This window comes from Xyrauchen texanus, chromosome 1 (assembly GCF_025860055.1).
Source record: "Xyrauchen texanus isolate HMW12.3.18 chromosome 1, RBS_HiC_50CHRs, whole genome shotgun sequence".
Taxonomy (NCBI): Eukaryota; Metazoa; Chordata; class Actinopteri; order Cypriniformes; family Catostomidae; genus Xyrauchen; species Xyrauchen texanus.
Genome location: NC_068276.1, coordinates 1,161,650 through 1,185,823, shown reverse-complemented (window position 1 = coordinate 1,185,823; position 24,174 = coordinate 1,161,650). Strand labels below are relative to the sequence as shown.

The window sequence follows — 24,174 nt, the reverse complement described above, 5'->3', positions numbered from 1 at the left end:
ACCAATCTAATAAAACATCACAAAATAAATATAAAATACAAAAGTGTTGCTCTTTTATATGAAATAGTGGGTGGCTCTTAAAAGAGCCGTTTTGAGGGAGAAACTCGGAAGATCATTTACTTCTTTTGGGAGCTGCTTTCTTAGGCTTGGCTGCTTTAGCCTTTGCCGTTTTGGGTTTGACAACTTTGGCCTTTTTGGGGCTCTTGGCTGCTTTCTTGGCGGCTGCTGGTTTCTTTGCCTTCTTGGGGCTCTTCGTTGCCTTTTTAGCGGCTGCTGGTTTCTTCGCCTTCTTGGGAGATTTCTTGGCGGCAGGTTTCTTAGCCGCGGCACTCTTGGGCTTCTTAGCAGCGGCGGGTTTCTTGACTGCGGCCTTCTTGGCTTTAGGAGCGGCTTTCTTGGCGGGTTTCTTCGTGCTCTCGGATTGTTTCTTGTTGAGCTTGAATGAGCCGGAGGCGCCGGTCCCTTTGGTCTGCACCAGAGTCCCTTTAGTCACCAGACTCCTAACGGCGATCTTGACGCGGGAGTTGTTCTTCTCTACATCGTATCCACCGGCGGCGAGAGCTTTCTTCAGGGCGGCAAGAGACACGCCGCTCCTCTCCTTGGACGCGGTCACAGTTTTGACGATGAGATCACCGACGCTTGGACCCGTTTTCTTGGGTTTGGCAGCAGATTTCTTCTTGGGCGATTTGGCCGGCGGGGCGGCTGCAGCTGGAGCGGTTTCTGCCATCTCTCTGATCGGATCTGTAATCTCACAAACACACACGAGCACTGAGTGCAGTAATGAACAGCGACTGAGCGGCGCTGCGCTCTTAAAACCCTCATGAGAACCTGAAAGACTCAATCCGCTCGTGACAGCGTCTGTGTGCCTCCGAGAGCCGCTCGCGCTTGTGTTTTCTCCTCTCACATTTAGAGCAAAACTGGAGCGATAAAACAGTTTAATGGACTGAAAACAATGTGAACACAGAGCAGGAGTTCTGCGCTTTATCTGGAGACTAAAACACGCGACCAGGAAACTTTTTGTTTTATGTCTAAACTTCAAATCCACATCGCGCACCAGCTATTGGAAAAGACCGCGTGTGATTTGGATGTGATTTTCATGCAGAAATGATTATATTTGATTGAACGCGTCTTCTGTGTTTTCAACACACACTTTGATAATGACTTTAATGAAATGAGCATCACTGACGGACTTGTGGACTGTTTCATACAGGAGTTGTTTTGGGCAGATTGAAGCACACGCTCCGTGTCTGTTTGTGACTCATGTGTGTTCAGCTGCTGCTTCTTGTGTGTTTGTTGTCATTTGTCTAAAATCAGATACTGACGTTGAATCTATGAAGCTAAGTAATTAAAATAATTATAGTTCAATAAACTTGTCGGGACAAATCCAAATGATTCGTTGGCATGTTTAATTGTAACTAACTGATTACGACACTTTTCACAAACTGATTATTTATTAATTAACAATCATGGTTATCTAGTTATTTTTCTTTGCTGATCTGGCACAACCAACTCACACAATCAATGTTAGCTCTTTGACAGTCAAGCAAATAGGTAGATATTTCAGTAGGAGGTACTGTTTCATATTGTAACCAATACAATGTAGGGCCTATGATGCCTTTACACATTATGTAAAGGCGATTAAAACATAAACATTATATTCTGAAATGCATAACGTATGATCATGCATTTGTTTTCGTATCTCCTCTCGCATGTAATCTGTTGTGTAACGTAATTTGGATTCCATGCAGAGTCGTCGGGGATTCATCAATAGTGAAATGTCTTGTAATGTGTTCACACCTGTCGCCGATTCGCAGTGTCATTTGAAAACGCCATGACTTCCATGAAAAGACACAGTTTGAAGCACAGGCTCCATGTCTGTTTGTGACTCACGTGGGTTCAGCTGCTGCTTCTTTTTTTGTTATGTGGGTCATTCCACGAAATCGGTGCCTTTTCAACTTAAAAAATTTGGAAAATATAATTGTTTCAAACTGATTTTTTTCAATACCCATTGAATGAAGACATCTTAACATGACAAGAAATTGTGTTGGGCCATCTCAAGCTATGCCATTTATTATTTTATGACTGTTTATTTATTTCATGTTTTGATATTTTCCTCAGTCCTGTTACTGACTAAAGTGTTACTATATATAATACTTCCAATTACAAATATGCAACAGTTTGCACATATATAAGTAGTATTTTGGTCCCTCTTTTCATTCAGATTATGTCATATTTAAAACAATTCTGTTTTATACCATAATTGCCATTCAGATTACTGAAAATGTCCTATTTCAGGGATGAAATCACATTACAATTAAGAAATATGTATACTTTGACAAGATATTTATTTAAAAAAGGGTCTTGTCCAAAATGCAATATAGTGCAGGTTACTATGGTAAGATCTGTTTGACTGTCAAATGTCATTTTTCTTTTAAAATATCAAATGAATGTCAGTAACAGGACTGAGCTCTCAATGGCCGAGAGTGTGTTTAGTCGCCTATTGTTTGTCATTGCAGTTAATTGCATGCATTATAGACAAGAGTTATGAACTTATTTACTTGCATAAACGTACTAGTTACCTATGGAACATTAGGCCATGACAATCTGCTTCCATATTGGAGGTAATCTAGAATTATATAGAAAAATACAATCATAGAAGAAAACATATCTTTATTAAAACAAATCATCTTTGGACATATAAAAAACAACTGTCAATACAACTACAAAATAATTCATCCACAGGACATAACAAGGGTAAGTTCTTTTTAAAACTGATTGTTTCTGGTAAGTATGACATTTTTGTAGTATATAAATGCTGAGAACCGCCATACAAACGTCACATTACATGTTGAAGTTAAAAATTTCAACAAAGGAAAGGAATTTCATCAAAGGAACTTCCAACTTCCAACTTAATCATGCACTTAGTGGAATTAACATGTACAAACTCTTTGTGTCAGTTAAAGAAACAGCTGCCATTCAAAAAAAAGAGCAAACAGTACCACAGAAAACCAACATGGAAAAGAAAATGGAAGTGGTGACAGAAGTAAGAACATTTGGCAGAAGGTAAATAATTTAATCAGAATTTGAACAGAAAAACCTCTCTGATCTAAGATAATGACAGAGCTACTTCTCATTTTACTTTGTAAGCTTTAACCATACATCTCTCTGTATCTCCACATGGCGGGCAGTGACTGGCAAAGGAGCAGGGATGAGACGAAGTACATCATCTAATAGATACCAAAGTACATCATCTCTAATAGGCCAAGAGAATCTGTTTGGACCTCTGCTGTGCATGCATTTCACCTGGATGTAAGAATCATCTGTTGCCATCACAGTCCCGGGGTAAAGGTCATCTTCATATTTAACCACACACCACTTTCCAATGACCTCGGAATTGGTCCAGTCAACTGTGTTGTCTTGTATTGGAGTTTGGTTGTCACGCAGGAAACTGAAGACCTGAGATCCAGGGCACTGGCACTGAAGCCTTTTCATAGCAACGCATGTACAACTTACATCACGGCAGATAAGGCCACCTCTTTCTAAGGTCACAGCTTGATGAAGGCGCATAGTTGAGGGAACTGTTGGGATGTTCTGAGGCATAGCCTGCACTGCCTGTTCTATATCATCCTCGTCTACATAGAACAGCTTGATGGTGGTGTGTGCTCTGATCAGCGCTGAGTACAGAGACCTTGCATCAGTGATGTCATGGCCTTTGCTGACAAGGCCATCAGCTTGTCTCTTCAGTGCACCTCCTACTCCATCAGGAGCCCCCTTCCCATGACTGGCCTCGAAATAGTTCCACGTGCCTTGTGTGAAGCCCCATTTGTGTAATTCTGTGCAGAAGAGGAAAAAGTTGCCGCACTGCTGGTATTGTGAGCAGGGTCCATCACTCAGAAAATGTAGCACCTTCACAGTAGGATGCTCCTGCTTGACGTATGTCAGCACTGGCCTAAGATGCTCCCATATTGCAGCCGGGCCTTTTTGCCTTGAGGAAGTCACCGTACAGAAACAGGTGGGTGTGACATTTGGGGCTGTGTATAGCACACCTGTATGCAAGATGGCCTGTTGGTGTGACCCCCCAAATTGTGCGGCCTGGATCTCGGAGGACCACTTACATGCATAGTTCTCTGAGAAATCAATATGAATTATACATTCATTATCGGAGAGCCCTGCCTTCAGGGCTCTGACGAAGGCAAATTGCTTGCTGATGTTGAAGTTATGCTGTTTGAACTTTACAAGCTGGTCATTAAATTTTTCAACAAGGTCATCCAGAGTGCACTCCATTACCTTTTTTACCATGATTTTGAATGCTACACTTTCACCTCCTTCAGACCTCTGTCGCTCCTCCATTCCCCACTGAACGTAGGAGACCATGGTTTCTGGTGTGTAAGGGGCCTTCAGTGGAAAGTTGGTGAGTTTGCATGTCTCACACTCACCATACATGCACTCTTTTCTTTGTGAGTCACACACAATTTCTTTCACTAGCTCTTCGAGGTTGCAGTGTGAGACAAGCTTGTGTTGGTGGAGCTTATTCACTATGAAGGTAAGATTCTCGTGTGTCTTACACAGACATGTCTCCCTATCTGCCAGACTTGGACTGACCACCCAAAAAGGTCACAGGTGACAAAACAAAGAATACGAAATTATTCTCTCGGGGTATTCGGCCAAGAATTTCCTGTGAGCATTCCGCATCGTGTCAAGGAGGAATCGTTTCTGCTTTTTCAATTTACTTTTTGTTTTAGTCTGCTTTTTCCCAGTTGTCAATCGGCTCACATTATCACGTTCAAAATATTGTCTCACGCAGGTCTTAATTGTCTCTCCAATTCGTGCGTTTCCTTTGCGTTGAAATGCCAGGGGTTCTTTGGTAGACATTCTCCGCCTTTTTTTTTGAGAAACCCAATGCTGCCTCTGCATACTTCCTCAGCCTGTACTTCCGGATAATTTTACCCCCGGCACATATTTTCGCAATCATCTGCCTTTCCTTTTCGCCAGTGGCATTTTGGTAGCGTGCTCTGAGGTTGCTGGTAAGGGACGCATGGAAAAGGAGACGTTTCCTTACTAGTGTAGGTGAACCTCGCAGCTCGTGGTTTATCTTTGACCTTGGGGACATTTGTCGTTTCTTCAGACATTGGCATCTTTTCTTAAATTTCTCCTTCTGTTTGCGTTCCTTTTTCAGCTCTTTTTCCAGCCGTAACAGCAGGGAAGTTATTTTTTTTGTGTGTTGTTTTGACTGTTTCCTTCCCTCTCTACGCTGTCTGAAATGTAAATATAACACAAAAATTACTCCAATATTGCTTCTCAGTCTCTTTAGGAATAAATCAGTTAGATTCCACTGGTATACATGTTTGTGTGCTGTACTTGTTCCATGTCTATTCTTGAATGCACTTCCCTACACCTCATTCCACTGCCTATATTTTCTTGTATGGTGCAACTCAATATCACCTTCTGCTTTTAATGTAAATATTGTGCAGACTTTACATATATTTTTGCTATTCTAACCTTGAAGGGCCTGGTTCTTGGCAATCTACTTCTTGGTGATCAGACTCAGAGCTCCCTGGAGGTGTGGAAAGGCTGTTGACTACAACTGCAGTAGCCTTTTTTGCTGCACTGGTCTTTGCCTGGTCTGCTCTCCATCTCCTTCGCTTCAACACCTTTTCTACCTCATTGCATTCTTCTATGCTTTTTTTCTTTCCTTGTTCTCGGTCTCTCTTATATTTCTTTTTTTCCCATAGAAGATACTGTTCTCTCCTCTCTGGATCCTGGTCTCTACGAGCCCGATAGCGCCGTTGCTTCTCGGCTGCAGATATTGGCATGTTACTAACAAATGTAAAAGTGTATAGCAAATTAAAATATGTTGATGCTCATATGCTGCTGACTCAAATGTCGCTGCTTTTAGCTCAATAACACACAAAATAACCTTTATAAATGTCTATATCCCTTAGTTGTTGTCCTAATCCTTAAATTGCATTTTAATGTTTTCCCCTGCAAATAACAAATACACCATCTATGACTGCGTTATGAAGCTGGGCTAGAATCAATGCTCCCTATTGCTCTGGGATAGTAACAGGACTGATGGTAACAGGACTGATGATTTGATGCTAATATGCTAATTTCTAGCTAACAGGTCAATGTCAGAAAGGCACATGGTATGTAATCTGAAAGGTTATTACTTACAGATATTGATAATATTAAGATTAATAAATAATTGTTTATATGTACACTTTAAAAAACAGTAACAGGACTGATGTTGTATGCCGACCCCTCTCTAACAACACTGATAAAACATGAAAAATAGGACAATTAAGAAGAGAGAAACTTACCCTTGCTTACACTGTGGAATCCACTTAATCTAAATGATGTCACTTCCTTGAAACGATGTCACTTCTGGTTTGTACCATTATTTTATAGGGGGTTTTTGGTGATAGTAACAGGACTGATATGAAATTAGGGGACAATGATAAAATGACATATTTCTAAGAAAATATATCTATTTATGTCAAAACCATTGCTTAACAATGAGATTACACTTAAGACAATATAAAACTGTGAAAATTTTATAATTTTACCAACATTGTACAAATTAGAAGTCCTGTTGAAAAAGAACAACCATAGCGAGGGACAGGCCAAAATCCTTACCCATAGCATGTAATATGTGATTTTAATTATTTAAAATTATATTTTATTGGCTTTTACTTGGTCTTATATTTATGCATATGATCTATAGTAACATTAAGTTTTTTAAATTACAAATTTATTTGTTGTTAAAGCAACTTTAGAACTGATAATTTGTTAGGGACGCAAAAGGCACCGATTTCACGGAATCACCCACGTATCTATATTCAGAAACCGACTTTAAATCCATATTTATGGAAATTATTTGTAGTTTTAGTATGTGTGTGGAACAAATCCAAATGAAGATATGGTTAGTTTCATTTGGTTGATGTGGAATTCAGACTGAGACAAGCTAATTGTTTATGTTTACGAGAGAAAACATACCTGAATCCACCAAGAGACATGGCGTTATATTTTGGAAAAACTTGCTGAAGCAATGTACAAATAGATGCCTATCCAAATGAAGAGAGGCATTCGCACTCATAAGCAAACATCCATGTCTGAGGGGAGCAGGCTCACCCAATTGTTGTTCTGGCTGGAAGAAAAGCCTGCAATTCAAAACAGGGGAACTATTGCACTAAACTGAGAGGAGCAGGATGTATAAATGTTGCTATAAATGTGGGCAAAAAGTGTCCCAGAAATGGTATCAAAAAGCCTCAAAAGACCCAAAAGGTATGAGGTAAATTACTTCCCAGAGCTCACTGAGGGGCATGATGAAGAAAGCCTAGAGCAGTGGTTCTCAAACTTTTTCAGGAGGAGGCCCCCTTGTGTAGGGTGAATCCTTTTGCGGCCCCCCAAAAGAAAACTCATGACGAAAACATCCTCAAACGTACAATTTTACTTACAAATTTTAGATTTTACCAAAAACAAATGAATTTGTACAATGCTGGAACAACAGTTCTGTTTGTAGCTTTATGTCTCTGATGTTGAATATACAAAATTAGTTAAATTCTACATTTCATAAAATATAAATTTTTTTTATAAAAAAATAGTTTTGACAGTTAACAATAATATTGTCTGAAAAGTGCAACAAAAGTATTGAATATTGAACAGTAATTTATGATGTTCATAGTAAAAGATGAACACTGAAAAATTAATTTACTGATTGTAAAAAAGTGCATTAAACTTCTTAAATTTTAATGTAGTAAATGACAGTGGCTCAAGTTTGGTTTGCAATTTGAACAGCAATCTGTTTTTTCAGCAATCTTTTTTTCTGCAAGAAACAAAAAAAATTCTGCTCTACTTAAAGAAATAGTTTTTCAATATAGAAGACACATGCAGACACATCAATTTAGTAACCACTGTTCAAGTACACACAACCTCAGTGGGAAGGGTGAGACTGTCTTTCTTTGCAGAGCTTATCAATTCTGGGTGTTATTGGGGACAGGCAAACTCTCAAGTCATCTTCCACATTAAGCCGTGCCCTGTATTTTGTCTTTATTGCCATCATGGCTGAGAAAGATGCCTCACAAAGGTATGTTGTTGGGAAAGGCAGCAATATTCTCATGGCCTGAAGAGCAACCTCCTTGTACTCCTTTTCAACTGTGGGCCAAAATTCTGCTGGGCCCTGCTGATTAAATCTCATCCTGAGAGTACGATCACTGGACAGTTCCAAAGTTCATCTTCAGCCTTTCCACTGAGGCCACTGGCCATCACATCACAAGAAAAGGGATCTCGAACCCAGTCATATTTCTCCATGTCAATGTCTGTGAAGTAGCGACTGAAATGTTCATTCAGTGAGGTGAGGTGACTGGTAATGGTGTTGAGCATGAAGTCCACTGCCATGCAGTTTGTATCCAAAAATTCTGATAGATTTGGAAACATGTCAGCGATGCCTCTTTGTAGTTTGTGTACCCACAGGTCAATTTTTCTCCTGAAAGCATTTATTTTGTCACTTGCCTCCAGTATTGTGGAATAACATCCCTGAATGGACAGATTCAGTCCATTGAGACTACTGAAAATGTCTGCAAGGTAGGCTAGTTTTGCCATCCACTGTTGGTCAGAAAAAACAGTTCTAGATCAGGTTTATGTTCTTTCAAAAAATCATGAAGCTCACGTCTGAGTTCAAACACTGCGCTGTAAAACTTTTCCACGCGAGAGCCACCGCACCTCTGAATGGAACAGTAGCCGATCATGAGCTGCTCCCATCTCTGTGCATAGTTTTGCGAAGAGATGTGACTTTAACGGTCTTGACTTCACGAAGTTGACAGCCGCTACTACTACTTCCAACACATCATGCAGGTCGGGTGCCATTAACTTCGATGCAAGTGCTTGACGATGAAGCATACAGTGAGTGGCTGTGATCTTTGGATTTATGGCTTGAATTCGGGTGACAACTCCACTCTTGCGCCCAGTCATTGCTGCCGCACCATCAGTGCAAACAGACACGCATTTTTCCCAGCTCAGATTTTCTTCTACCATAAAAGTGTCCAACATTTTGAAAATTTCCTCACCTGTAGCTCTCCCCTCGAGTTCTTTTGAAAATAAAAAATCTTCCATAATTTTACTGTCCCATATCGAACGTACACTAATACCTGCGCAGCACTACTAACATCAGTGCATTCATCAAGCTGAAGTGCGAACTGCTCACACGATCGTAATCTTTCGGTCAGTTGAGATTTTACATCAAAAGAAATGTCTTTGATCCGCCTGCTTACTGTATCGTTGGACAGCGGTATGGATTTAATCTTATTCGCGGCCTCCTCCCCGATCATCACTCGGCACATATCCACTGCTGCTGGAAGTATTAATTCCTCTCCGACTGTGTGAGGCTTTTTACATTTGGCTATTCGCAGGGCTGCAAGATACGATGCATGCTGTGCTTTCTCAGGTATTGTCGTGATGTTAGTCAGTCGTACCTTTTGCTTGACGTATTCTTCTTTCTTTCTCTGAAAAAAATCCTTACTTTTATTTGCATGCTCGGATGAATTGTTGTGAGATGTCGGTTGAGTTTATATGGTTTCAGTGCTTCAACGGATAAAATCTTCAAGCACAGTGTGCACTGTGGTCTGCCGTCACTATATTCCATAAAGCCATATTTTATGTACGAGTCGTCAAATTTACGCAGTTTCGTTTTTTTCACGCTGGGCTCTTCTGTTGTGACCTTCTCAGCCGAGACACTGCATCCTCTATCTAAAAACTTGTCCATTTTAAATAGTCTTGGCATTTATCAGCGTGTTCATGTCGTTGTGTTCACTAGGCTACCTCAACGGTTTGGTGACGTTTTAGCGTAATATGATATGTATAATTGATAATATTTTTAAAATATTTAATATAAAAAAAATACATCACACTTCACATAGGACAATCCTAACTTACATACAGGTAAAATAATTTTTAAAAATAATTTCATATTCTAGAATTTCTTTGCGGCCCCCCTACCGCCATCTAGTGGCCCCCCAGGGGGCCGCGGCACCCAGTTTGAGAACCGCTGGCCTAGAGACTGACAGAAAGCTCCTGGTTGAAGAAATGAAAAAAAAAAAAACAGAGCCCCAATGGAACTGTCATTGCAACAAAGATGGACCAGACCTTCTCAATAAGGAGATAGGAAATTGTGGAGGCAGAACCACCAGTGAAAACTTTGAAGGAGTGATGGCCAGCTCTTTTTACAGAGAGACAAGTAGGTACTAATTTTCACATTCTTTCAATCACTGTATAGGCCTTTTTCACGGAAGTTAGAACACACATCCGGTTCAGCATTTGTTGTGTAAAGCGACTTCCGGTGAAATGGAGTCAGGAGCGCTAACGTTACTCTTCACAACTTCCCTGAAGAATCTACCGGCAATTACATCAGCGGATGTTTTTCGACTTGTGGAGCTTCATTCAATAGTTCCGCACTCAAAACTCAACAAAGGGTACAAGTTCTTCCACGAAAATTACATCTTTAATTACGAAGGTAAGTAACAAACACATTAGCATGCTTTTGCTAACGTGGTATTTCTATACTTACCTTTATTTACATTGTAGACTGAGGAGTAACTTAGTTAAATAGTAAGAAAATGTGTCATTAAAATAATATTAATGTGATTGTTCATTTTTTCATGCAATATTCAGTGTCGAGTGTGAGAAACAGGGAGGTTATCGTGAGGTGTAGGTGTTATAGGTCGATGAGGAAGCGTGAGGAGCCACATTCTCTGCAGGTTTGATAAGAAATGAAGGCTTAGTTTCACAGACAGGGTTTAGCCAGGATTAGGCTTTAGTTCAATTAGAACATTTAAGTAGTTTATATATATATATATATATATATATATATATATATATATATATATATATATATATATATATATATATATATATATATGCATTTATACATGCATTTTAGTCTGAGACTGTGAAATTTATTCTGTCTTGTCTGTGAAACCGGGGGATCTGTTATGATAAAACTAACCCCTTACACTAGAAGTTCAGAATTTCTACACCTAACATGACCCCTACTTGCACTTATCAAAAGTGATGCAGTACCGTATTGAAACTATTAGGCTTGCAGTGTAAGGGGAAGTTTTTAATCGTTTATTTTCTTACTGCGGTTGCAATTTTCTATTTTGAGGGAATTTATCCCTTAAAATCTGTTCTTTTTTCATGATGTTCTCATGAATGTTCTATAGTCTAGAATAAAACTATATTAAAATACACTGATATTGGCTTTTGTCTTTTACTTTAGATCACTTTGAATGCTGACACAGTGCCTGTTGAGTTCACTAGCTCGTCATGCTCGTGTACTGCAGGAAAAGCTTTATGCAATCATCTTGTTGCCCTGCTTTTCCAAACTGCCCACTTCAACATGATGCAGATGCAGACAGTACCACCAACTACGGCATGCACAGACACTCTGCAAACATGGCATAGACCAAGAAAACAGGTAACATTACAACTAGCTATACATAAGTATTGCAAATTAATGACAGTTAATTAAAAATATGGGGGGGGGGGGTTCAGGGAATTTCTGCAGAGACAACAGATCAGTTGGTGGTTAAAAAGACAAGGATGTCTTCCAGAAGTGTATGCAAATCTACACTCTACAGAGCATACACAGGTAACAAAGAAACTTCATTAAATAAAATCTTATATCTTACATTACATAAGAACTAATCCACGGCCACCTGTGAATAAACTATTTTAATGCACAACATGGAGGTAAAGAATCACCCGAGATTACATTTATTTGAATTATTGAGAGAGAGAGATTTTTATTAATTAAATTTGGTGTGCACGCAGCACAATCTCCTATCTCTGTTTTAATGAAAGAAGCGCATTAATATAGAACAAGGATTAAACTGACTGGAACTAGCTGTGCATTAAACTGCACATTTTACTACACACCTCCAGCCAATCAGAATCGAGTATCCAAACAGACCATGGTATAACAGCATTTATAAAACAGTTAGTTCCAATCCTTGATTCTGAATAATCAATAGCTGTGTTTTATTCATGAAACAGCATAGCCTCTCATACCTTATTGCTTACATAACAAATGTAATACTACTGTGATGAAGTTTCCTAAACGTCTAATTTATTTTAGGTCACCTCCCTGACCCAGCAGTATTGGCTATTGGAGAAGCTGTCAAAGGACTCACTCCCCAACCTCTGATTTCCTGCGTCCTTACTGATTTATCAGAACTGTCTTTGGTGGACTCCAGATTTGGTCCTGTGCCCCGAGGTTCAGTGCTCTCCTACCAGTGCCCTCCTCTTGTGACCAAAAACTACACGAAACATCCAGATGCTCCTGTGTTCCCTAAACTCCCTATTAATTGTTCAAAATTTCCGAGGAGCTGGCACTTTGTCCCAAACTGCCACCAGTTCTTCCATTTGGAGAGCCTAATTGTCACACAGGAGTTGGCAGTTATAATGGAGGAGCAGACTCAGGAACAATCCAAGTGTCCACTGTGGACGAATATGCGCAAGCCTAGAGTGACTGCTAGCAGATTTTATGAGGTTTCTCATGTGCGAGGGAGACATCTGGCCAGGCACTGGCACGGCCGGATACTCAAGGGCGGAAAGCAAACTAGGGCCATGAAAAGAGGCCTTGACAGGGAACCTGAGGTTCTGGAACGTTATTCTGAACTGTTCAATGTGAATGTCTCACCTTGTGGTTTTGTTGTGCACCCAGATGCGTCCTACCTTGGTGCCAGTCCTGATGCCAAAGTTTATGACCCTAATGCAGATCCCTGTTTTGGGCTTGCTGAGGTGAAATGCCCAGATATTCCTACAGTTTCTGAGGCTGGGCATATTAAAATTGTGAATGGACAGGCAACCCTGAAAAAATCGCATAAATATTACTGGCAGGTTCAAGGTCAGCTGGCTGTAACTGGACTCAGTTGGTGTGACTTCATCACTGACACTGAAGAGGACATGACAGTTGAAAGAGTGTGGAGAGACAGTGTCATGATGGCTCAGATGAGAGAATCTGGATATTTACTACTTTTGTACTTACATAAATGAATATCTTAAGGGTGGTATCCAATAGGCCTAATTGCACTGTATAAATTGTTAATACTGTAAAAGATAATAAGGTAGTCTGGAACGGTGTATATAATTTTTATTTATGGTATATAAATGAATATCTTAAGGGTGGTATCTAATAGGCCTAATTGCACTGTATAAATTGTTAATACTGTAAAAAAAAAAAAAAGATAGTCTGGTGTATATAATTTTTATTTATAGTGTAATTCTAACGATTTCAAGATTTTGTATTTGTACAAGATGTATATTTTAACATGGAGATATGATTTTCAATAAATGTTTTATGAAACTACAATTACAATTGTTACTTTAATTGTTCAACAATGCATAGCTGATGATAATTGCCTATTACAATGTGAAAAAATATAATACAAGAGGTGTACATACATTTAATTACATAAGTCACTCTTTAAAGGGTTAGTTCACCCAAAAATGAAAATTCTGTCAGTATTTACTCGCCCTCATGTTGTTCCAACCCCGTAAGACCTTCGTTCATCTTGCGAACACTAATTAAGATATGTTTGATTAAATCTGAGAGCTGGATCACTCCTCCATAGGCTTCTAAGGGATTGATACTTGTTCCCCGAAAAGTTATTAAAGACATCGTTAAAATAGTCCAAGTGACTACAGTGGTTCAATCTTAAGTTTATCAAGCGACGAGAATACTTTTTGTGTGCAAAAACAAACAAAAATTACACTAGTGAACTGAAGGAAATTAATAGTTGAAATTAAGTCGTTATTTTTGTTTGTTTTTGCACACAAAAAGTATTCTCGTATATTCATAAAAGTATTTTCATTTTTGGGTGAACTATCCCTTTAAAATGAAAAGGCTATGATGGACATACCCCTTTGTGACCTTTAACATCAAGCGGCCACTGAAAATTGCTCATCAAGCAGCAGTTAGTCCACAGCTGGTTAACTGTTCCAGACAAGGTTAAAGGTACAGTGGTGTCCCAGATGTGAAACTCCTTCACTCTTCTGATGGCTCTCTCAACAAGAATTTGAAGACGAGCTATGGCTTGTGTTCTCTCTGCATTTTCTTTGCTGAACTGAGCTGCTGTTTTAAAAGGTGGTATGATGAGTTTGGCCCCCCGTTCTGCCAGCATCTTCTCAATGGTGAATCCTTTGTCAGCCATACAAGCATCACCTGGCTCCAGCAAGTCAAGAATCCCTGACTGTTTCGTCAACTCTTGATCGGAGATGGAACCTGTGTACAGGCTGGATACAAAAGTAACTGCTCCGCAAGGAGCAATACCGATCAACCCCTTGAAGGTAGTGGTGTTTTTATATGAAGAGAACACCTCAGACTGGAGCGTGAGTGAAGATGGATTCTGGCATCTTATCTCTGTGCAGTCAATTATGACCCTCACCTCTGGACAAAACTGCCTAAATTTGTCTGGCATGGTGGAAATCACTTGCTCTCTGCTCATCCATATGGGCAATGATCCAAGGACAAGGTAAAGATAGCTAGCCCAAGTTATGATGATGCGGCTAACAGTGGAGACACTTACTTTGAAAATGTCAGCCAACACTTTCTCCTTCAATCCTGCAGCAACACGACAGCAGTACAAAAAAACTCATCAATCAGTGGCAAGCTGCGGTGATGACTGTGAGAAGCTTCCGCAGCAGTTGCCTGTCCTTTCTTCTGGGCCTTAGACCAGTAGACTAGCAAGGATGCTGAGGGCTCAATAGCCTTCCAGAATGCTTGGAAGACCTCTTCAGATGGAAACCTGGTGTAAAAACGTATGTCTTCATCTGAAGCACAGAATCTCTGAAACTGGGACAGAGAGTGGCCCATTCTCAGCTGCATGACCTCACTTTCCAGTTTTCTGACTTCAGCTTCCAAATCCTGTATTCGTGCAGCTGCTGCATCCTGTCCACCTAGATTCATACAAAAAAATAACAGTTTAACATAGTGGCAAAACAATGATTAATTACTTACGTAAACAAATATTATTATAACTACATATTATACCCAAAATTAGAACTTTTGCCCACTCAGACCCTGTGTCCATATCTCAAAGTTGTTGTGCAGTGATACAACCTGTCTGATTTACAAATTCATATGTATAATTATCTGGCATTTACTATGATTCAAAACAAATGTTTATTGTAATAGTCATTTTAAGACTTTGTTTATCTTAATTTTATTACTGCTCAGTTGTGGCAGCATTATGTGGAGAAATAAAGTATGGTGATATTTTCCTGAAACAGTAATATGTGTCAAAATGAACTAAAATGATATTATGACTTGAAAGTGAAGGAACATAAATGTACTAAAGGCTTCAATAACAGATTTAATAAAAAAAGAATGGGAAAGTTGCTTCATAATTTGTTTTCAGAAATGCATAACTTAAACATACCTGGAAGAGGAATGACTGCATAGTCATGGTCTGCTCCAGCTGTTACCTCACTATCGATTTCGTCGTTTTGGGTGTCGTCAGAGGAAGGGATAGGAAAGGTTTCTATGGTTTGAACTCGAATTCTTTTGTAAACCGACTCTCGTGAAGTTTCTCCCCAGTTGTTCCACTTAAATCGGGACGGGACAGCCCCTTTTCTGAGGTGCTTAGGACCAGTAGCGGCAGTGTAATTAGCGTCGGTAAAGTGCCGGCTACAAACAAATGTGCTGCCTCTAAGGATCTTAAACACTGGGCCTTCTACGCGTCGAATAGCATGCATCCACTTCTTTGTCTGACAGTTGTCGCTTGGAAAAGCATGAAAACTCAAATATGGTTGTCGCTGCTTATTATTTGTGCAATGAGGGACGCTACAGTGACACCTCGATGTTGCTTCAGCCATTGTTGTTTCGACCGGAAGTCGCTTTACACAACAAACGCTGAACCGGATGTGCGCTCTAACTTCCGTGAAAAAGGCCTATTGCCTACAGTAGATGTAGGACAGTGTGACCCCATTTGTCTGCTTCTGTGCTGAGACTCTGTCTGCTTCTCCAAACTGGAGGCATGCTAACTGCCGTCTATCACTCAAAAAAATTATATGTTGGACTAACTTAACTTTTTTATGTCAACAGGATGCACACAACTGGGTTATGTTGCATTTAAGTAACATTATTTATTTCAGTAAACGTAAGTGAATTACTTAAGGTAAATGCAATTTTCTTGAGTTGAATCAACTTAACAGTCTTGGTTTTGTTTTAAACAATAAAGTTAATTAACTACAATTATCCTAAAATTTAATATTTTTAAATTCATCCAAAATAAATAATCCATTTTCATTCTGTTCCAGTTTTTTATTGAATCCATTCAATAATAATTCTGAAAACGTTCAAAAAAAAAAACTTCCAACAAGAATAACTTTTCTAAATCAAAGGCATCTACTTAACACATTTTTCCAAAAAGAATAACTTGTACAAAATCTGTAATCTCAAAAGACTAACTTTTCTTTTAATTGCACAAGAACAAAAATAAAATAAAAACAACAACAGTATTATGTACATAAATATATGTACTGCAACAGCCAAACAACAGTGCAACATTATGGAGAAAACATAAGTCCTGGCTCTTGGTCCTGACCTCAAGTTACAGCGTTTACGAAAGGAGTTTATTTTTCGGGACCTGGACCTTGTTTGACAGCTTGCATCTAGCTCCATAAAAATCTTTTGAAATGCTTCAAAAGTGTACCTCAGGTCTTGTGGGTAAGCCAAGTTTAAAGTGTAAATTAGACCAAGCATCACAGAACAAGCATTTGCCACATTGTTCAGGTCTTCAAGTATTTGGACGCCTTCAATGATAATGTCAACATCTTCGTAAGGGTCTTTAGCATCTGCCCCTTCATGTACGATGACATAAATGCCTAGGGTGGTGTTTTTCACATTGAAGTTTGGCCTTCATCATGTTCAACGTCCTAAAAAGTAAAATACAAATAGAAACAATTAATAACAGATCAGGGGTGAAAGCAGGAGTTGGTTTTAAAGAAACATACAATAGGTTTTTAAAAAAAAAGTAAATACCTTACCAAGTACTCCTTCACAAGGTTTGAGGGGTCTTCGTTCATGTAAACGGTACACTGTCAGAAAAAAGGGTACGGTTGGGGTACATTTGTGAACACTTAGGGTACAAATGGTGAAGTTGTACCCTCAATGGGTAATATTTACACCTTAGGGTACTAATATGTACCATTTAGTGGTAAAAAAATTTACAAATATGTTTCCAACTGTCAGAGGGTCCATGTCTGGACCATTTAATCCCCAAACAAGGGTACAATCTGTGACATAGGAAGCCAAAGTGTGGTAAAAGCTTATTAGGCTCTGCATCCACAGTGATCTCAACAATTCAGTGAACACATAATTGTCAATCACCCAAAATAGATTAAACATAAGAAATCCATGTTCATGAGTTGTTGGTTATAAGAAGAGATGCACAAAGTAACCAAATGTATTGAATAGCCCACATCTTTACTGGCTATCACTGGTTCTGAACAGTACACAGGCTGGCACATGACCTTCTATTGATTATGCAGAGCATCAAGATGATAAGTTTTAAACATAAAGCAAATGTAATAAAGTAGGTCTGTATTTTTTATTGTAATGCTAAACTGTGTAATACAATACCCGTTTTAACTTAAGATAGCCTACCTAATTTAGAGTTAAAATAAATACACATGCTAATCTTTTTTAGCAAAAGCAATTTTTAAAAGCAATGTAGACGAAAACTATTCAACGTTTATTTAAAATTATATGGGGTACTTTTACTTTGCATCAAAGTACAAATACACGCATTTGTCCAGCCAATGGGATTGTAGCCCGCGCAGTGCACGACTTTATGCGCGCGAAGAAGTTGGTTGGTTATTCCAAGAAGATGGCTGTCTCACTCCTGACGCTGTCGACGGAGGATCTTCTTCAGAAATTGAAAGAAGCCGGAATAAATATCACCGAAGACGAAGCACAAAAATTCAGAGGTATGTTTAGTTTTAAGTATTGTGAAAATCCGTTGGTTCCCTTTCGAGTTATGTGCACTTGAAATAGCGTCTGTAGCATTAGGCCTAACTTAACGTTACTGACGTGTGAGGGAAAACCTATCTTCGAAAATACTGGCCTGACAAAACCAACGTATTGTTATTACGTTTTAAACTTATTGTTATTACACTTATTTGTATTTTTTAGCCTTAAATTAAGATATAACTTTTAGCATCATTTACAACGTTACTCTACCGCGAGACAGTGCTTGAGACGCTGTCAGTGGTGAAACGGCCTTAGAAACAGTTCAAACCAAACCCATCACGTTTTGTGTAAAAAAGAAACTATATAAACCAACAGTTTATAAATTCAGTTTCCGGGCAATTCCATGCAAAGGTCATCTTTACCATGAAAAAATAAAGTTTTAACCAAAAGAACAAAACCCTTTTTAAGTTGTCCATTTAGGTCTGTAATATACTGTATTAATGTGCTTTAACAAAAATTTTAAGAAAATTGCCTTGTTTATCCACCAGATATGAGGTGAGTAACAATGCTTAAATTACCGTAATTTCCGGACTATTGAGTGCACCTGAATATAAACCGCACCCACTGATTTATAAATAAAATATTATTTTGAACATAAATAAGCCGCACCTGTCTATAAGCCGCAGGTGCCTACCGGTACATTGAAACAAATGAACTTTACACAGGCTTTAACGAAACACGGTGTGGCAGCGGGGGCGTGGTCAAGCGCCCGTCCGGGAGAGAAACGCGGTAAGGGCGCTTACACCTGAGCTAAATTATGTCTAACACCGGTGTCTAATTTCAGTAAGCATGGGGAGAGCGGCATAAAAAGGCAGCAGCCACAGAGCTGAGAAAATGACACACGTCAGTCTAGTGTTGGCGCATAGAAGATTTGAGAAACTTTATAAAATTGATTGTAAACATTGCTGTGGCCTTTAAAAGCCTTACTTGGAACCTCAAGTGCCCTGCTGAAAACTGTCACACTGGTGCCTGTGTGACAGTTTTCCCAAGAAGGACACGTGAAGCAGGGCACTTGAAATTAGACACCGGTGTTAGACATAATTTAGCGCAGGTGTAAGCGCCCTTACAGCTTTTCTCTCCCGGACGGGTGCTTGACCACGCCCCCGCTGCGACACACGGCTTGTAATAAAACATTTGCAGTAAACAGTAGCCTACCAAGAAAGTCATTGGTCACTATCTTCCTCGTCCTGTGCACTGAAACCACTGAAGTCATCTCCTTCGGTGTCGGAGTTGAATAGCCTCAGAATAGCCTCTGCTTTAGTTGTCTTTTTGCACTGAGTCAATTCCTCACGCTGCTGTTTCCAACATCTTATCATCAACTCATTAAGACCAAGCTCCCATTCAGCAGCTCTATTTCCTTTTCCAACAGCCAGATCAATCGCCTTCAACTTGAAAGCTGCATCATATGCGTTTCTCCATGTCTTTGCCATGATGAGGGTGACAAAATTACTACCGTAATCAGAATGATGGGAAGTTTGAGCACGCTCGATTTAATCTAAACAGTAAACAAAAAAAGTTGTTTTGACCTTAACCCGTTCGGCAATTTCATTGGTCTAATGAAAGCTTCACGCCGCCAAAAAACTGAGCATGTCACAGAATGTTTTATTTATTTTTTTTAATAAAATTTGAAAGCGGGAAAAATCCATATATTAGCCGCGCCATTGTATAAGCCGCGAGGTTCAAAGCGTGGGAAAAAAGTTGCGGCTTATAGTCCGGAAATTACGGTACATTTTCAACCAGCCATATTTCATGCTTTCAAAAAAAGGTATCAAAGACCCCCCTTTTTAAACTTTATTTTAACAGTAAGCATTTTGCAGAAAGATGGAGGCATGCCTGAGAAATAAATATACTAATTTGGTCATAACAGCACTGTCTGTTGAATTTATAAGGGCTATAATAAAGAGGTCTTGACGCTTCAGTGCACTGTCACGTCCATAACGTTTTAAAGGTTTAGTTTATTTAATATGACAATTATAAATGCAAATAACTTGAAACTTTATTTACAATGCTAAATTATGTTTATGCTTATTAGGATAGACAATTCATCTTACTACTTTGCTCTGAACAACCATAATAATGCGTTACGGACGCTTCATATTAAATCATGCATATGACTATTGTGATCTGTTTCAAGACAGAAATGATTTTGGCCACTTCATTTCAAGTTTTGTTTTGTAGAAATTGTATCTTAATTTTAAATCAAAGTTTCATCAACCAATTGCCTGGATTTAATAAATAAGCAAATATAGCAAGGAGGTGTGATCACTTGCAAAACGTAAACTTGAGCGTGTCTCATAACTGAACAGAAACTCAACGTATGCCTCTCAGAAATATAGCCTATCTATAGAAAGATTGCAAAGATCAAAACGAAAAGAAATAGGCAACTCTCTGATTGTGTAATCTGTATGTGCTTTTTCCACCACCACGTCCCTTTAGAGGCTCGGTACGATCACGCTGACAAAATAATAATAATAATAGGCTAATAATATTGCGTGTCAATTATTTTGTCAAATCATTTTTATACGAAATAAAATGTGATGATTTTGACTCGCGACTGTGCATTAAAATCCATAAACTGGCCGAAAACCGTGCGATTATTTAGACACAAAAAACAGGCGTTACATGATTGCTAGTGACTCACATCTACGGACAATAATGTCCATCGGTTCACCTGACTGTGGAGGAAACCTGTGATATGAACTCCTATATGACAAACATTAATTGTTAATGTATTTTAATTTTGACTGTCTTCCGTAATAGTCTCTCCTTGTCTGTGTGTTTATAGTAGCCTATTCACGTCCTAGTCGAGAGGAGTCCTGCAATTGCGCGAGGAACCTGATTGGTTTAGGCGCGAAACAGGCGCCCTCTAATTCGCTCGCGCTTCCTGTCATTCAAGCTCAGGTTTTGACAGCTCGAAGATAGCGTTATCTTAAAGCTAAACACCTACCACAACGACAGATGGATAAAATGGTAAGATGATACTAAAAACCGCACACAATCAGGGAAAATAAATTGAATAAAAATCTAGTTATATTAATGTGTCATATCAAATAGCCTTGTCACCTCAGAGTCATCACCTCAGATAAGATACCATGACAATATAACAACCTACTTTATAGCAGGCTATATATGTATACATATATATATATGTGTGTGTGTGTGTGTGTGTGTGTGTGTGTGTTTGTGTGTGTACACACATACATATTCACACATACATATACATACATATACACACACACATATGTTAAATAATTTTATAAAAATGATAAATGCCAATGGACCTAATACTAGGCTGCTACACTATAGGTAAAAGCTATGTCCAATGCTGAACGTCAGAAAGCTTTCAGGGAAAGGCACAAAAATGATGAAAACTACAAAGAAAAGGAAAGGAAAGGAAAGGAAAGGAAAGGAAAGGAAAGGAAAGGAAAGGAAAGGAAAGGAAAGGAAAAGAAAGAGAGAGGAAAGGGCCGGAAAAAAAACTCTGCAAACTAATGAGGAGAAAGTAAGAGTTTGCACTCTTGCAAAAGAGAGACAAAGGAAAAGGAGACTCCGTTTTAAACGTCAACATTTAGATGAACAAAGGGCTCCTGTCCCGGCATACAAGAGTAAGCAGTCTCTTGGGAGGGCAGTCAAACGAGTCCTCACTGCTCTTCCTCAAAGTCCAAACAAAAAAAAAGCAGTGATGAAAAAGATTGTTGACACAGTTGGATGTGTTGGGCACAGTGAAATGAAACAAGTAGGCCTATCAGTTACAACAGACCACATTAAAGAAAAGGTTAAGCAATTTTATGTCCGGGATGACATCTCACGACAGGCACCTGGGAGGAAAGATTCTGTTACCATAAAAGAAGATGGAGTTAAGAAGACATATCAAAAGAGGCACTTAACTATGTCTATTTTAGAGGCATATAGAGTCTTTCAGCAAGAGTACCCAGAGATTAAAATCAGAAAATCTAAATTTGCAGCACTGCGGCCAGGAGAGGTCTTCACAAAAGCAGAAACACCTCGAAATGTTTGCCTCTGTAAATACCATGAGAACACACAAATGCTGCTTGAGAGTGTACATAAACACATCCCACGACATGCTTTCGAAAGCATACCAGCATTTATCAGAGCTGTGGTCTGCAGTCCTGACTCTCCTGAGTGTATGTTAAATGGATGTGAAACATGTTGTGATGCAATTCTCCTTCAGAACATCATTAGCAACATCCCAGATGAAGATAAGAACATCCAAACAACATGGCATTCATGGGAATCTGAAGGGGGGTTTCAGGTTAAGATAATGAAGAGTGGAGTATTGCGCGGTGTGTTCGCATTGCTGCTGGCGTCGACCACTAAATTTCTTAAGCACTGCTTCATAAAAAGAAATCAAAGTGCAGTTTTCCTACAGAAGATGAAAGAGGCATGTGAGACTACAGTGGTGTTACATATTGATTTTGCAGAAAATTACACTACTGCATATCAAGATGAAATCCAGGCAGCCCACTGGACCAGCAGACAAGTCACACTTTTCACTGCTGTTGGATGGAGCAAAGCAGAGGTGCAATCCTATGCTATTGTCAGTGATACACTGGAGCATGAAAAGAAGGCTGTTGCTACATTTCTCTCCAAGGTGGTGGATGACCTGATGAAAAAAAACCTAAGCATGGAAAAGTTGCACATCTTCAGTGATGGAGCAGCATCGCAGTTTAAAAACAAATTCATTTGGTCATTCATGTCCACAATTTTCAGGAACATCTTTCCAGACCTTAAGGTATGACTATTCAAATGTTATTGTATCATTATGGACTTGTGTGTTAGAAGGTTACATATGGTGTTCTTTAGTGATATTCATTTGACTCTTTAATCTAGGTGGAATGGCACTTCTTTGCCACAAGTCATGGAAAGGGAGCCGTTGATGGAGTAGGTGGGACAGTGAAAAGGTGCGTTAGATCAGCTGTGCTAAGCTGCAAGGTAATTGTGAACAATCCACAGTCCTTTGCGGAAACAGCTGCACATTACTGCCCGCACATTAATATTAAACTTGTTTTGGAAAGGGACATCCAGATGTTCACACATGAACACCAGCTAGACCGTCTGTGGACTAATGTAAGACCTCTCATAGGTAAGTATTGGATAGCAATTTGTGCTCCCTAATGAATGTGTACATAATGTTATTCAAAGCGATATCTGTATTATTATGATGACCTCTTTGCACTCTTTCTTAGGAACCCAAAGTGTGCACCACATTGAGCCCACCTCTTGGGGCCTCATCAAACATAGTCTGTATTCATCCTCAGAGGCAGCAACACATGCGTTTCATCATTCAAGTGAGGTTGAGCCTCAAGCCCACCCATGTGAGCCATTGGGCAACATAAAAACAGGTGAGTGCCTGCTGATCAGTTACAAAGGAAAGAAGTCCAGCAGGCAGTTTGTCGGCCTTGTCACTGATTTGGATCCTGGTGGTTTTGAAATGCAATTCCTAAGGAGAAACGATGAACTGGGCTTTGTCTATATCCTGCCCACAAAGGAGGACAAGTCGTGGGTGGAGAAAGGACAAATTATCCACCATCTCAATCCTTTCGTTGACAACAGAGGCCGTTATAATTTCAAAGAGGCTGTACTGGCAGAATGAATGAATGAAAAATATTCATTAATTAAGAAGAATTTTCATGAATTACAATTATAAAGTTGAAAGTGTTAAGCATGAACGAATGAAATACATAAATCAAATAAATACCTTCACCCTCATCTTCTCTTATTGTCAATTATTTTACATATTGAATTAAGATGTACAGTAAGATCCAAGCTAAAAAAAATAACTAATTCATAATTGGGGGGGATCTTCAGAATCATTTCAGACAGTCTTCTTAATGTGAAAACACAGCCATTATGCGTCAACAAAAGTGCCATGATGGTTTGATTGTTGAGTTTCCAAACAGATTATATGTATTTCAGACGCGTCACATCCATAAGGTTGGTTTTTCCTCATAATACACTTCCTAAAAATATATATATTTTAAACATTGATATTTTTATGTTCAGCTAAGACCCCTTCATCATGTGGATAGCAATATTTATACATTGGATTTAAAAGTTCACAGACTTTAAAGGAAATCGAACAGTATACCAAAACCTCTGTCATTTCCCATCACATCCATAATGTA

At 39.1% G+C, this 24,174-nt stretch overlaps 3 protein-coding genes across 3 annotated transcripts in view; 1 reads left to right on the top strand and 2 right to left on the bottom strand.

Annotated features, from left to right (window-relative positions):
• LOC127648178 (histone H3) overlaps positions 1-24,174 on the top strand; it is a 1,095,985-nt gene that overhangs the window by 81,932 nt on the left and 989,879 nt on the right. Inside the window, exon 2 of the mRNA XM_052132788.1 lies at positions 21,320-21,334. Within this exon, the coding sequence (XP_051988748.1) occupies positions 21,320-21,334 (15 nt within the window). The remainder of the gene's footprint in view (positions 1-21,319; positions 21,335-24,174) is intronic.
• The window catches only part of LOC127648099 (uncharacterized), a 259,510-nt gene that overhangs the window by 7,415 nt on the left and 227,921 nt on the right, over positions 1-24,174 (bottom strand). The window lies entirely within an intron of this gene.
• On the bottom strand, positions 113-809 carry LOC127648217 (histone H1-like). The gene has a single exon (XM_052132798.1). The coding sequence runs from the start codon at positions 725-727 to the stop codon at positions 113-115; it is 615 nt and encodes a 204-aa protein (XP_051988758.1). The 5' UTR covers positions 728-809.